General features: G+C 36.4%; 3 protein-coding genes across 4 annotated transcripts; 2 read left to right on the top strand and 1 right to left on the bottom strand.

Moving 5' to 3' along the window:
* Positions 1 to 3: 3 nt before the first annotated feature.
* On the top strand, positions 4 to 1,018 carry LOC103312681 (uncharacterized protein). Of its 2 annotated transcripts, XM_064359061.1 has the most exons (3): positions 4 to 130; positions 485 to 779; positions 834 to 1,018. In XM_064359061.1, the coding sequence occupies exon 2, from the start codon at positions 487 to 489 to the stop codon at positions 742 to 744; it is 258 nt and encodes an 85-aa protein (XP_064215131.1). In that variant the 5' UTR covers positions 4 to 130; positions 485 to 486; the 3' UTR covers positions 745 to 779; positions 834 to 1,018. The 2 variants fall into 2 exon arrangements, with proteins under 2 accessions (XP_064215131.1, XP_008192182.1); XM_008193960.3 differs by lacking the exon at positions 834 to 1,018 and having other exon boundaries at positions 485 to 815.
* Positions 809 to 1,481, bottom strand: Sbat (Sabbat). Its single transcript, XM_015979215.2, has 2 exons — positions 1,380 to 1,481; positions 809 to 1,332 (listed from the first exon to the last, which is right to left on the bottom strand). The coding sequence occupies exons 1-2, from the start codon at positions 1,470 to 1,472 to the stop codon at positions 1,021 to 1,023; spliced, it is 405 nt and encodes a 134-aa protein (XP_015834701.1). The 5' UTR covers positions 1,473 to 1,481; the 3' UTR covers positions 809 to 1,020.
* Positions 1,482 to 1,556: 75 nt separating this feature from the next.
* On the top strand, positions 1,557 to 6,953 carry Coq8 (Coenzyme Q8). Its single transcript, XM_008193962.3, has 7 exons — positions 1,557 to 1,647; positions 1,730 to 1,988; positions 2,087 to 2,343; positions 2,390 to 2,600; positions 2,658 to 3,146; positions 6,206 to 6,561; positions 6,614 to 6,953. The coding sequence occupies exons 2-7, from the start codon at positions 1,736 to 1,738 to the stop codon at positions 6,887 to 6,889; spliced, it is 1,842 nt and encodes a 613-aa protein (XP_008192184.1). The 5' UTR covers positions 1,557 to 1,647; positions 1,730 to 1,735; the 3' UTR covers positions 6,890 to 6,953.
* Positions 6,954 to 10,962: the final 4,009 nt, after the last annotated feature.

The raw sequence follows: 10,962 nt of genomic DNA, 5'->3' as shown, positions 1-10,962 counted from the left end.
GCAGACATATTGACAGAAAATCAACAGGGATTTTTAGGTTATTTCCACTCTTGCTGCTGTCAATTTTTTCTCTTTCCTGGAAGGAGAAAAAGGGCCCCCTTAAATTGACTCAACTGCGCGTATTGATCAGGTAACCATTTTACCACTACCCTTCACCAAAGTTACCCCACTCACCTGCCGCAAAGTTATTTAATTCCATTCAAACTTGGCCTAAACATAACCTAAGAAAATTGATTGACCAATGTCTGGTTACATAAAGCCTCGTTCCATTGGTACACATGACCCACGCGCCACTTTCGAAAAACACTTCAGAACACTTATTTATACTTTTCGCACGTGGGTCCCCTGCTTGCGTAAAGTGCGGATTTATTATCACGACTGTCAGCACGCTCTATTTTTAGAAAGGGAAATATTTTTAAATTATTTGATTCACTTAAACTCTCAATATTTTGCCAAAAATTTCCTATTAATTTATTTTATTCAGTCATGTCGTTCCCAACGAAGGAAGATCGCAACTTGTGTTGGGGTGCGCGGGATCGGTATTGGGAGTGTTTAGATAAAAACGGAATCATTGATAGTAAAGATGACAGAGGACCATGTCTCGAATTCAGAAAACTGTACGAAAAATCGTGCTCAGCTCAGTGGGTCAAGCATTTTGATCGAAGACGGAATTACCTACAGTTCAAGGAAAAGATAGAAAAACACGGGTACGAACCGCTTGATGAGAGAAGCCCAGAACATTAGCTTGTTTTGTTTATTAATTCTAGAATAACTGCTTTGTAAATATAGTTTCAATAAAACTAATCAGTCAGTAACACGTTTTTTTATTTCAGAATCCCAAACAAATCAACAGATGGTGTTAAAATATTCGAGAAACGAAGAGTTTATCATGACATTGCCTGTTTATAGCGTAAAAAACAGATTATATTATATTTATTTTTGCTAATATTTCATTTATTCACTTGCACATAACGCATTTTTTGTATTACACAATAAATAAAGCACTGCAAAGGTACAACTCTATGTAACTTCCTCTGGGTTAATGTCTTTAGTTAAGGGGGCACTTAATTCGCCTGCATTGTGCTGATTTAGATTAATTGCGACGCTCTGTATATGTTTGCCTGGTACCATTACCAAACCCAGCATCCTTGGTTCCTCAATTGTACCATCACCGTTATCCTCAGCTGGTAAATATTCAGTACAAGAACCTAAAATTACATTGGCGTCTCTGTCAGTGCACAGAAAGACACCGACTAAGACACGGCCATCAAACATCTGGATTCTGAGGGACTTGTTGAGCCAACTACGCAATTTAACAGCACCTGGGGACATCTGATGCGAACAAATTAGAGGAGTGGAGAAAATTGTTAAATTATTACGTTTAAAGGCTTTTGGGGCTTGTCCTCGGGGGGCGCCTGCTGCGGTATTTCTTCTGACTCATTTTCAACCAGCGCACTTGCGGTGTCATTCATTATTTTTTTAATAATCTAATGAATTAAGGTAAAAAGTCAGACAATTATTTTTTGAAAAATAATTTGGTATAACCTCAATTGTGACAGCTGTCAACTGTCACAAATTTAACCTCACATTAGCGTGGGTGTTTTTCATTGATTGTAAATTAATTTTGCGTTTTTCTGAGTAAATTAGGTACGTAGCATGTAATAGGTTATTAACCTGGACTAATAGGCGGAAATTCTAAAAATTGGCTTTTTGCGTTTTTATTTCATAGTACCTAATGTCTCGTTCTGGCGATATTTTGGGAATAATTCGCGGTTTACAGCTTGTGGTTGAGGCAGCCGCAAAATTGCACTCTTCCGAACTCAAACAGATCTGGGCAAACTCAAATTATCGCGTCTTTATCCAAGACTGCATCACCCAAAATCGAACTAACTCAAACAATGTCACTAACATCGTTTCGGAGACTGCGGACCGCGTTGCCACAGTCTGCCATGGCCTTAAGGCGTACGCCTCTAACACATCTCCTAAAGGTGAGTTGAAGCAATGACTAATAATTTTCTACCAAACCATATAAGGTCAGTGAAGGTGAGAGTCCAGCATCTGGTTACAAAAACAATTCATTTCACAGATGGTTATTATCAAAACTTAAACGATGCCAGTGAGGATTTGAAAGAGCCGCCAAGGGCCGAAAGTGACAGGGCGCAATTTCAAATTAAATTAACTAAAAGTGACCAAGAACTGCTGAAGAAGCTAGATTTGGAACATCAGGAGAAATTGAGACAGGTGGAGATGGAACAAGACAAGGCGAAAAAGCGGGATGAAGAGAAAAAGGCGGAGAGCAAGGGCCAAGTCACGGCCAGTCCGAACCCCAAGTCAAAATTGAAGGTATTTAAGTGTCAAACTCTGCACTAATTTCACGAGATTTTTGTAGTTGAGCGAACACTCAAAACAGCGAAAAGTCCCGTCATCTAGAATCGGCCGAATGATATCTTTTGGAGGCCTTGCGGCGGGCTTAGGTTTCGGGACGGCAACAGAATATGCGAAAAGAACTTTTGGTTTTGGCCAGTCGGCAGACCCTTCCACCCTTTTCCTCAACCCCAACAACTTGGACCGAATCGTGGATACGTTGTGTAAAGTCAGAGGTCTGACCCTTAAGTTTGCCAGCATTGCCAACTTAATTTCAATACTTGTTTTTGAAGGAGCGGCCTTAAAGCTGGGCCAGTTGCTGAGCATCCAGGACGACAGTGTAATCAATCCCGAGTTGGCTAAGGCCCTAGAAAGGGTGCGAAAATCGGCCGATTTTATGCCGAATTGGCAAGTTGAGCAAGTCATGACTGCTGAATTGGGGCCAAATTGGCGTTCCCAGTTTTTGGAGTTTGAGGAAAAACCGTTCGCTGCTGCGTCAATTGGCCAAGTCCATTGGGGGCGAATTAGCGACGGACGTGAAGTTGCTATCAAAATCCAATATCCGGGAGTTGCGAAAGGCATTGAGAGTGATATTGATAATCTGGGAGGGATTATGAAATTTTGGGACGTTTTTCCCCGGGGAATGTTCTTGGAGAATTTAATGCGAGTTGCGAAAAGAGAGTTGGCTTGGGAGGTGGATTACAGGAGAGAGGCCGAGTGTACGAGGATTTTTCGACGATTGTTAGCTCCTTATAGTGATTACTACGTACCTGAAGTTATAGGTGAGACTTACAATTTTTTATTACAAAGAACAAACAAATATTAGGAGGCGATACGGACTACAAATCATAAAATTTATCGAAAACTATATTAAGCAAAATATATGAACGTGGACCAATTTATCAGTTTTGCTGGATATAATTAAAGTAGTAATAATAATTATGAATAAAAAAAAATTCTAATTTTTGAAGGGTTAATACTATCCTCGATACCAACCAATAGATTTGACTTACCTTATGCTTGCTTTTTATACGTGTGTAAGTTAAAGGTGTACTGTAATACAAGCGAATATTCTGTGTTCAAAATCTTTATATGAAAAAAACCTTAATATTAAGCTTAAATAAAACTAAATAAATCTAAAAATAAACGTTAATTCCAAAGACAACTCTTGATAATAATAATAATAAAACTAAATATTTAAGGATTGCTCTAATTAGTCAAATTAATAACTAATTTGTCCAGCAAGAACCACGTGGAGGTTTAGAGCATTCTCGCCAGGAAAAAAGGAAATAAGGATAAGGTAAACAATGATTATTAGAAAATAAAAGGGAATAAAAGAATTATTGGTTTGTGAAATAAAAAAAATACACAACAGAAATAAAATGCACCTACCTTTATGGCTTCTGCGTTGGCTACTGTTTGTAGCAAGACAATAAAAGGAAATTAAAAACAACACTATTAAAAAAAAACTTTATGTGCATGAAAGTTACATGTTATCAATATTATACAAAATAAAGAACACACAATACAACATAATATGTGGCACTCAAACTATTAGAAATTCAATACCGCAGACAAATAGAAAGGACAAAATGCACCTACCTTTATGGCTTCTGCGTTGGCTACTGTTTGTAGCAAAACATTAAAAAGAAATTAAAAACAACACCATTAAAAAAATCTTTATTTGCATGAAAGTTACAAGAAGCGGCGTTTATCACCATTATAAAATAAAGAATACACAATACGTTTTAATATATGGCACCCAAATTATAAAATTGAACACCTCTCATAAGTTAAATAGAAAAGAAATGCACCTACCTTCATATGGCTTCCGCGTTGGCTACTGTTTGTAGCAAGAAATTAAAAACAATACCATTAAAAAATCTTTATTTGCATGAAAATTACAACAAGCGACATAATTTTACGGCTATAAAAAACAATCAGGAATACTTATTACATTTAAGGATTGCTCTAATTGGTCAAATTAGGTAATAACTAATTTGTCCAGCAAGAACCACGTGGAGGTTTAGAGCATTCTTGCCAGGAAAAAAGGATATAAGGATAAGGTAAACAATGATTATTAGAAACTGAAGGGAATAAAAGAATTATTGGTGTGTGAAATAAAAAAAATACAACACAAAAATAAAATGCACCTACCTTTATGGCTTCCGCGTTGGCTACTGTTTGTAGCAAAACATTTAAAAGAAATTAAAAACAACAGCATTAAAAATCTTTATTTGCATGAAAGTTACATGTTATCAATATTATACAAAGTAAAGAACACACAATATAACATAATATGTGGCACTCAAACCATTAGAAATTCAATACCGCAGATAAATAGAAGGGAAAAAATGCACCTACCTTTATGGCTTCTGCGTTGGCTACTATTTGTAGCAAGACAATAAAAGAAAATTAAAAACAACACCATTAAAAAATCTTTATTTGTATGAAAGTTACATGTTATCAACATTATACAAAATAAAGAACACACAATACAATATGTGGCACTCAAATTATTAGAAATAATTCAATACCGCAGAAAAATAGAAGGGAAAAAATGCACCTACCTTTACGGCTTCTGCGTTGGCTACTGTTTGTAGCAAAACAATAAAAGAAAATTAAAAACAACACCATAAAAAAAATCTTTATTTGTATGAAAGTTACATGTTATCAATATTATACAAAATAAAGAACACACAATACAACATAATATGTGGCACTCAAACTATTAGAAATTCAATACCACAGACAAATAGAAAGGAAAAAAAGCACCTACCTTTATGGCTTCTGCGTTGGCTACTGTTTGCAGCAAGACATTAAAAATAAATTAAAAACAACACCATTAAAAAAATCTTTATTTGCATGAAAGTTACAAGAAGCGGCGTTTATCAGCATTATACAAAATAAAGAATACACAATACGTTTCAATATATGGCACTCAAATTATTAAATTCAACACCTCAGTAGATAAATAGAAAACAATGCACCTACCTTCAAATGGCTTCTGCGTTGGCTACCGTTTGTAGCAGAAAAACAACACCAATAAAAAAGCTTTATTTGCATTAAAGTTATAGAAAGCGACTTTCATCAGTTGAAATTAAAGACGAAATCAATACGTGTCAATAAATTATTTGAGTGTTTAACTTTATTTATACCTTTTGTCTTTAAAATGTGTCTCCGAACCTATCACTTTTCAACACTTCACTCAAAAAATTAAAATGCATTTGCGCTACAGTTTGTAGCAAGATATTAAATATAAAATAATTGGGAATGAAAAAAAAATGCACTAACCTTTATGACGTCCTTAAATTCCATTCCATTGGCACACACAATAATGGTGATCACTAGCCACCGAATTTAAAACTTAAATCGGAAAATTTAGATTTGATTGAGCACACGTCCGTTCGCGACAACGGCAAGTAACAAACTGAATAAATTAAACGGCACAGTAATTGTGTCACATTTTAAATAAACCGCCTCGCGCTCCCGATGTGACCCGTGCCACTGCTCGTTGCCGACTGTCTCGCTCACGCCTACTGCGGCGCACACCTAACCTCGGGACACGTCACGGGAGTGACGTCAAATAACACCTCTAGAACAAGTCATCAACAGAAATTTCAGGGCAGAACAGGGCATCTCTAGAAACATTTACTGGCTGAATTAGTCAAATCTACAAACATTCATTCACAGAATCATTCAAAACAGAACAGTATTGGTCTGAAAAAAATATTCTATTGTACCAGTACTTATTTTATTTTGATTGGTTGTTTCATTTTGTATTTCGTTTCGCCTCCTAGTTCAAATCCCCCGCAGTTGCAGTAATGATAATTTTTGTCAGATGAACTATCAACGAATCAAGTATTTACAACCGAGCTTCTTGACGGTGTTCCGGTCGACCAATGCTTCGATATGCCGCCCGAAGACCGGCGTTTCATCGCTGAAAAAATCATAGAGTTGTGTTTACTCGAGTTGCTTGAGTTCAGATACATGCAGACCGATCCAAACTGGGCCAATTTCCTATACAACCCACGAAAAAAACAAATCATGTTGCTCGATTTCGGAGCCAGTCGTGAATATTCCAAGCCTTTTATGGATCAGTACGTTAAAATTCTTAAAGCGTCGTGTGACGCCGATCGAGAAACGGTCTTGCAAGTCTCGCGGGAATTGGGATTTTTGACGGGTTATGAGAGCAAGGCATGTTCCACACAGAAATGCCTAGACTGGGATTAAATGGGATTAATTACAGGTGATGGAAGATGCTCACGTAGACGCCGTGATGATATTAGGTGAAGTCTTCCGATGTGCGGACGCTTACGATTTCGCTGCTCAAGATATGACGGCCAGAATACAAAATTTGGTTCCGACAATGGTCACGCACCGGCTTTGTCCACCTCCGGAAGAAGTGTATTCCTTACATAGGAAATTATCAGGGGTTTTCTTGCTGTGTTCGAAACTAAAAACCTCCGTTTCTTGCAGGGATAAATTCTTAAGTTTGTATAGCAAATATACCAGTGCCGTGTAGTTTTGTAGCGTTGGAATGTAACAGGTTTTGTAACAAATTTTAAATAAAGATTAATCAAATTGTTTTCGAGAGTTTTAATTGCAATTTTCTAGTGAACTGGTGATTCAATTAACTCTTATCGCTTGATGAAATGAAAATGGAAATCCTTTAACTGCACAATAAAAACTGCTCATTATGTTGTTTTACTTAGTTTTTTGTGCAACTATAACGCAGGCAAGTTAATAATAATAAATTCAATAATAAATAATAATGATTACTTTGTCTGCAAAAAATGAGGCCGAAGTTCCTAAGTAATTGCTGTAGTAATTGTTTAAAAAAAATTATGCAAAGATGAGGAAGAAAAGAGAAATAAAGAACAAAATTTGGAATAACGTCAACAAATAATTTAAGAAAATGAAACATAAGAAAATTACGAAGCAAATGAAATTATCATTACGTGTCTGCTTCAAAAATTCATAAAACAGTTTCATTAACACGTGCTTTGTCGTTGAGCTGACAAATTAAAAAAAAATAATAAACGCAGCAGAAGTTTTGCAAAACATCACTCTCTCGTCTTGCCATTTTTGTGGTTTGGAATAAAAATTGTGCAATATGCTGATTGAAACCGCCTGCGACAAGCCGGCAAAAAACGTGACGCTCGAAAGAGCAGAATTTTCTTGTGTAAAACCTTGCTGATTGCGATTGAAAAGTAATGAAATATTTGCGGAGCGTAGCTGAGACAAAGCCAGACCCGGATTAAATTTATTTCGTCGTTAACAACGACTCTACTTGTCGAAATAAACCATCCCAATCCGTCTCTTGATTATCGCCGAAAGCAAATTTTTTACTGAACGCGCGTAGCTTATTTATTCGTTCACAAGCCAAGCGAATTCGTTCAAAAATAGCCTGAAGCGTGGCTGATTTGTCTTATAACCAAGTAATTACCAAGGAAGACCGATTTAAATTGAATTTTTGTGAATTTCTTTCAGATATCGTCGCTTGAATTGAAATTAATAGCGACGTTGAAAAATGACTTGAAGATTTTGGAAAACACTATTCGATCATCCCTAAGTTCGAGTCTGGATTTAGTGGAAAAGCAATTAGAGGAGTTAGGAGAGAAATCTTCGGATGTAGCGAACGAAGCCATTAGTTTATTAGAAGAACACTCGCTGGATATTGCTGAAAATGTGCACCTTTATGTTAGAGCATTCTCGGATAATGAATACAACGTCAGCGGGTGTTACGAAGGACTAGATGATGCAATTAAAAGTATCCACGAGAAAGGGACGAGCAAAATACGCGCGTCTGTCAATAAAATTCTCGCTCAGGATAATCAAGTCATTATTAGTGTAATTCCTGTTCTAACAAACGTCCAAAATAAAACAGTGGAGATTAAGAAAATTCTACAAAATTGTATTTTTGAAAGCGACTCCAAGTGTGTGTATGCACTGTTGGGAGAAATTTCGAATTATAGGCATATTGTGCCGTCGATTTTGGAAACTGTAGTCAATCGATTGCAGATGCACGTGAAGATTTTAGAGTCGCAGATTGTTACGGAAGTGCAGAGGATTGTTAACGGAGTTGTCGGCGCTTACACTGATATCCTTTTTAATTTTCTTCAATGTATAATGTAATAAAGCTTAATATTTCAAGTCTTGGAAGTTTTAGCAAGTCCTGATCCCCCAAGATTAATAAAGCGCCATAAAAATACTAAACAAAATAAAGCGTCAAGAAATGAAAAGGGTTTAGGCCACAAAGAAACATTAAAGCCTCTCTCCCTTGAAGCTTAACGTCCGACTCCGAGCTTTAAATCCTAATTAAGCATTAAAAGTCAGACACTTTGTTTTTGCAGCACTTGCCAAGGGAGTTGACAAAAGCATTTCGGTTATAAAACGTAGCAGTTGGGCCTCTTGTGTATTGTCGGCCGTCTTTCACGGTTTCCATCAGTATAATGTCACGGAACTTTATTACCGACCCTTCTCGGGCTGGCCATTAAGCCATGACATAGATACCCTCAAAATCTGCCAGCCTCACAAGTTTTTCCTCGCGTTTGGGATAAAACAGCACTTGAAATTTTATTGCCGATTATCGAACCCTTGCATAATAAAACAAGTGTTGATAAATGCGCGCAATCAAGCGAAACCAGAGTTATGGAAGAGCCAGGTTTCATTCAACCGGTTGACTCAGCGGATGATGAAAAATAATAACGTTCTGCAGTGCGCGTTTTCGCAATTAGATATTTTTTTGAAACGAGGTGGAAATTATTTATTCTATACAAACGGGTTCAACGCAGCAAAATAAAGAAAGTGCGGTTTGCTACAATTATTTCAGCTTATTTTACGCGTCGGAAATGGAATGATGAATGACCTCTCTTAATTAGAAAAACTCGGTTAGGAGACTTTTTATATCTTGTTGATTTCGCCATCCCAATTTACGTGGCTCAACAATATGAGGTCAAGCGACGTTTAATTAAAAAGTGGTAAAAAAAACAGCTTGCCTATCTACTTTTCCAGTAATTTTTTCCTTTAATTAAATTAGAACTAGAGCAAACTACTTTTATTAAAAACGGAAGAGCTCTTTAAAATTCTCTTAATACTTTTTTAGAGATTCGGATTACTTAAAGCAGCAAAGCAGCATGTTGATGTTGTCTTGTTGACAATAGAAAACCAAGAGTTTTCTAAATTTCATTGACTTAGATAAACCAAACAAAATAAATAAATAATTAACATTATAATTTCAAAACTAAAATACTAAAACGACTTCAATGGAATTTGTTGTGCAGTTTGTGGATTGAAAAGTAAATAACTGTTAAATTTAAACTTAAATATCTAATAAATCAGAGGTTTCTCGCTTTGGAACCCCTTCATTAAAACTATTTTTACTGCAACCTAAACGAAAAATCGAAGAAACGAACACTAATGACTCAACTTCTATGATTTTCTCCTACAAATAAACAAAGTGTAGCGGAAGTCAGTGCCAATATTGTCGCAACAATTTTCTATTTTTGACCGCTGTATGCATGTTATTATGAAAGGCCGTCAGCTTTGTAATTAGTTGCACAAACACTGTTTGGAATTTAATCGAAATTAATTGGAATTATATGTGAATTGTTGGAACTTTTGTAAAAGGGATTTTTGAGTTGTCGGATGCAAAAAATAGTTGTTATGAAAACAGAATTTTTAGGTCAGTTAATTCAATAATAATGCTATAATAATAATGCTGATTTTACTTAACAATAAAATAGAAAATAAAAAATCAGCGGGTGACGATGAAATTCCTGTTGTCTTGTATCTTATAAGATTTACTTAGAAATGATGCTTTTTTCCATAAACATCACAAACTGCTCTAATTTTTCCTTTGAGCCTGATCTTCGACGTAATGAGTGAAGTTTCGTTCGGTGATCGGCTTAATAACTTGGAAAGCTAGAGCAGTAATTTTGATAATTTGTAATTAAACTGCTCCATTTTGCTGCAGTCGATTTCTTCTCATGCTTAATTCCTCACTCTATAAACATTCCGCAAGCCCATTGTGGCAACAAAAGTTGCTTGAGCATATTGGCCGAGGCTCGCTCTGCAGTAAATTCCCTGAAAGTTGGGACTGCAGGAACAGTTATCCTGCCGGTCCCCATCGATTAAGGGTAAAGTGCGCATTCAAAAGACTAAAATTTTTCCTTCTGCCTTTATTTCCTGCCTCGACTTATATTTAATAAAAGTCAGTTAACATTTCCATGAAGATTAATCACGACAAAAACTAATTGAGTCTTCAGTTGATAACCCTCGTTCTTTCCATCCGTCGATAAAGTCAGGTCGAATCCTCCAAGCAGTGACAAAAATAGACACAGACATCGGAACTGAAGCGCATTAATGTCACGAAATATATTAAAGTCAAGATTCACAATAGGGCTGCCTTAAATTGACATTTGCGAGGACGTGAGTAAATCTGCAGGAGCAAAGTTTCCCCAAATGTCGCAAAACTAGCATCTCATCTCAAGTTTGGCCCAAAGTGCCACTTCGGGACTCCATTCAGCCGGTGACAGCTCCTCGAACTCCTTTTTCACGGAGCCTACAAGGTTTAATCAGGAGCCTGCAGGACGT

The sequence above is a fragment of the Tribolium castaneum genome, chromosome 9 (genome assembly GCF_031307605.1).
Source record: "Tribolium castaneum strain GA2 chromosome 9, icTriCast1.1, whole genome shotgun sequence".
NCBI lineage: Eukaryota > Metazoa > Arthropoda > Insecta > Coleoptera > Tenebrionidae > Tribolium > Tribolium castaneum.
Note: the sequence above shows the minus strand (reverse complement) of the source record. Positions and strands in the feature narration are given on the sequence as shown.

Coding starts and splice junctions, on each gene's coding strand:
- LOC103312681 (XM_064359061.1), top strand. CDS start 487: ATGTCGTTCCCAACGAAGGAAGATCGCAACTTGTGTTGGGGTGCGCGG.
- Sbat (XM_015979215.2), bottom strand. CDS start 1,472: ATGAATGACACCGCAAGTGCGCTGGTTGAAAATGAGTCAGAAGAAATA. Junction 1,333..1,379: donor AGCCCCAAAAGCCTTTAAAC/GTAATAATTTAA, acceptor TGTTCGCATCAG/ATGTCCCCAGGTGCTGTTAA.
- Coq8 (XM_008193962.3), top strand. CDS start 1,736: ATGTCTCGTTCTGGCGATATTTTGGGAATAATTCGCGGTTTACAGCTT. Junction 2,601..2,657: donor TACGTTGTGTAAAGTCAGAG/GTCTGACCCTTA, acceptor TTGTTTTTGAAG/GAGCGGCCTTAAAGCTGGGC. Junction 3,147..6,205: donor CTACGTACCTGAAGTTATAG/GTGAGACTTACA, acceptor AATTTTTGTCAG/ATGAACTATCAACGAATCAA.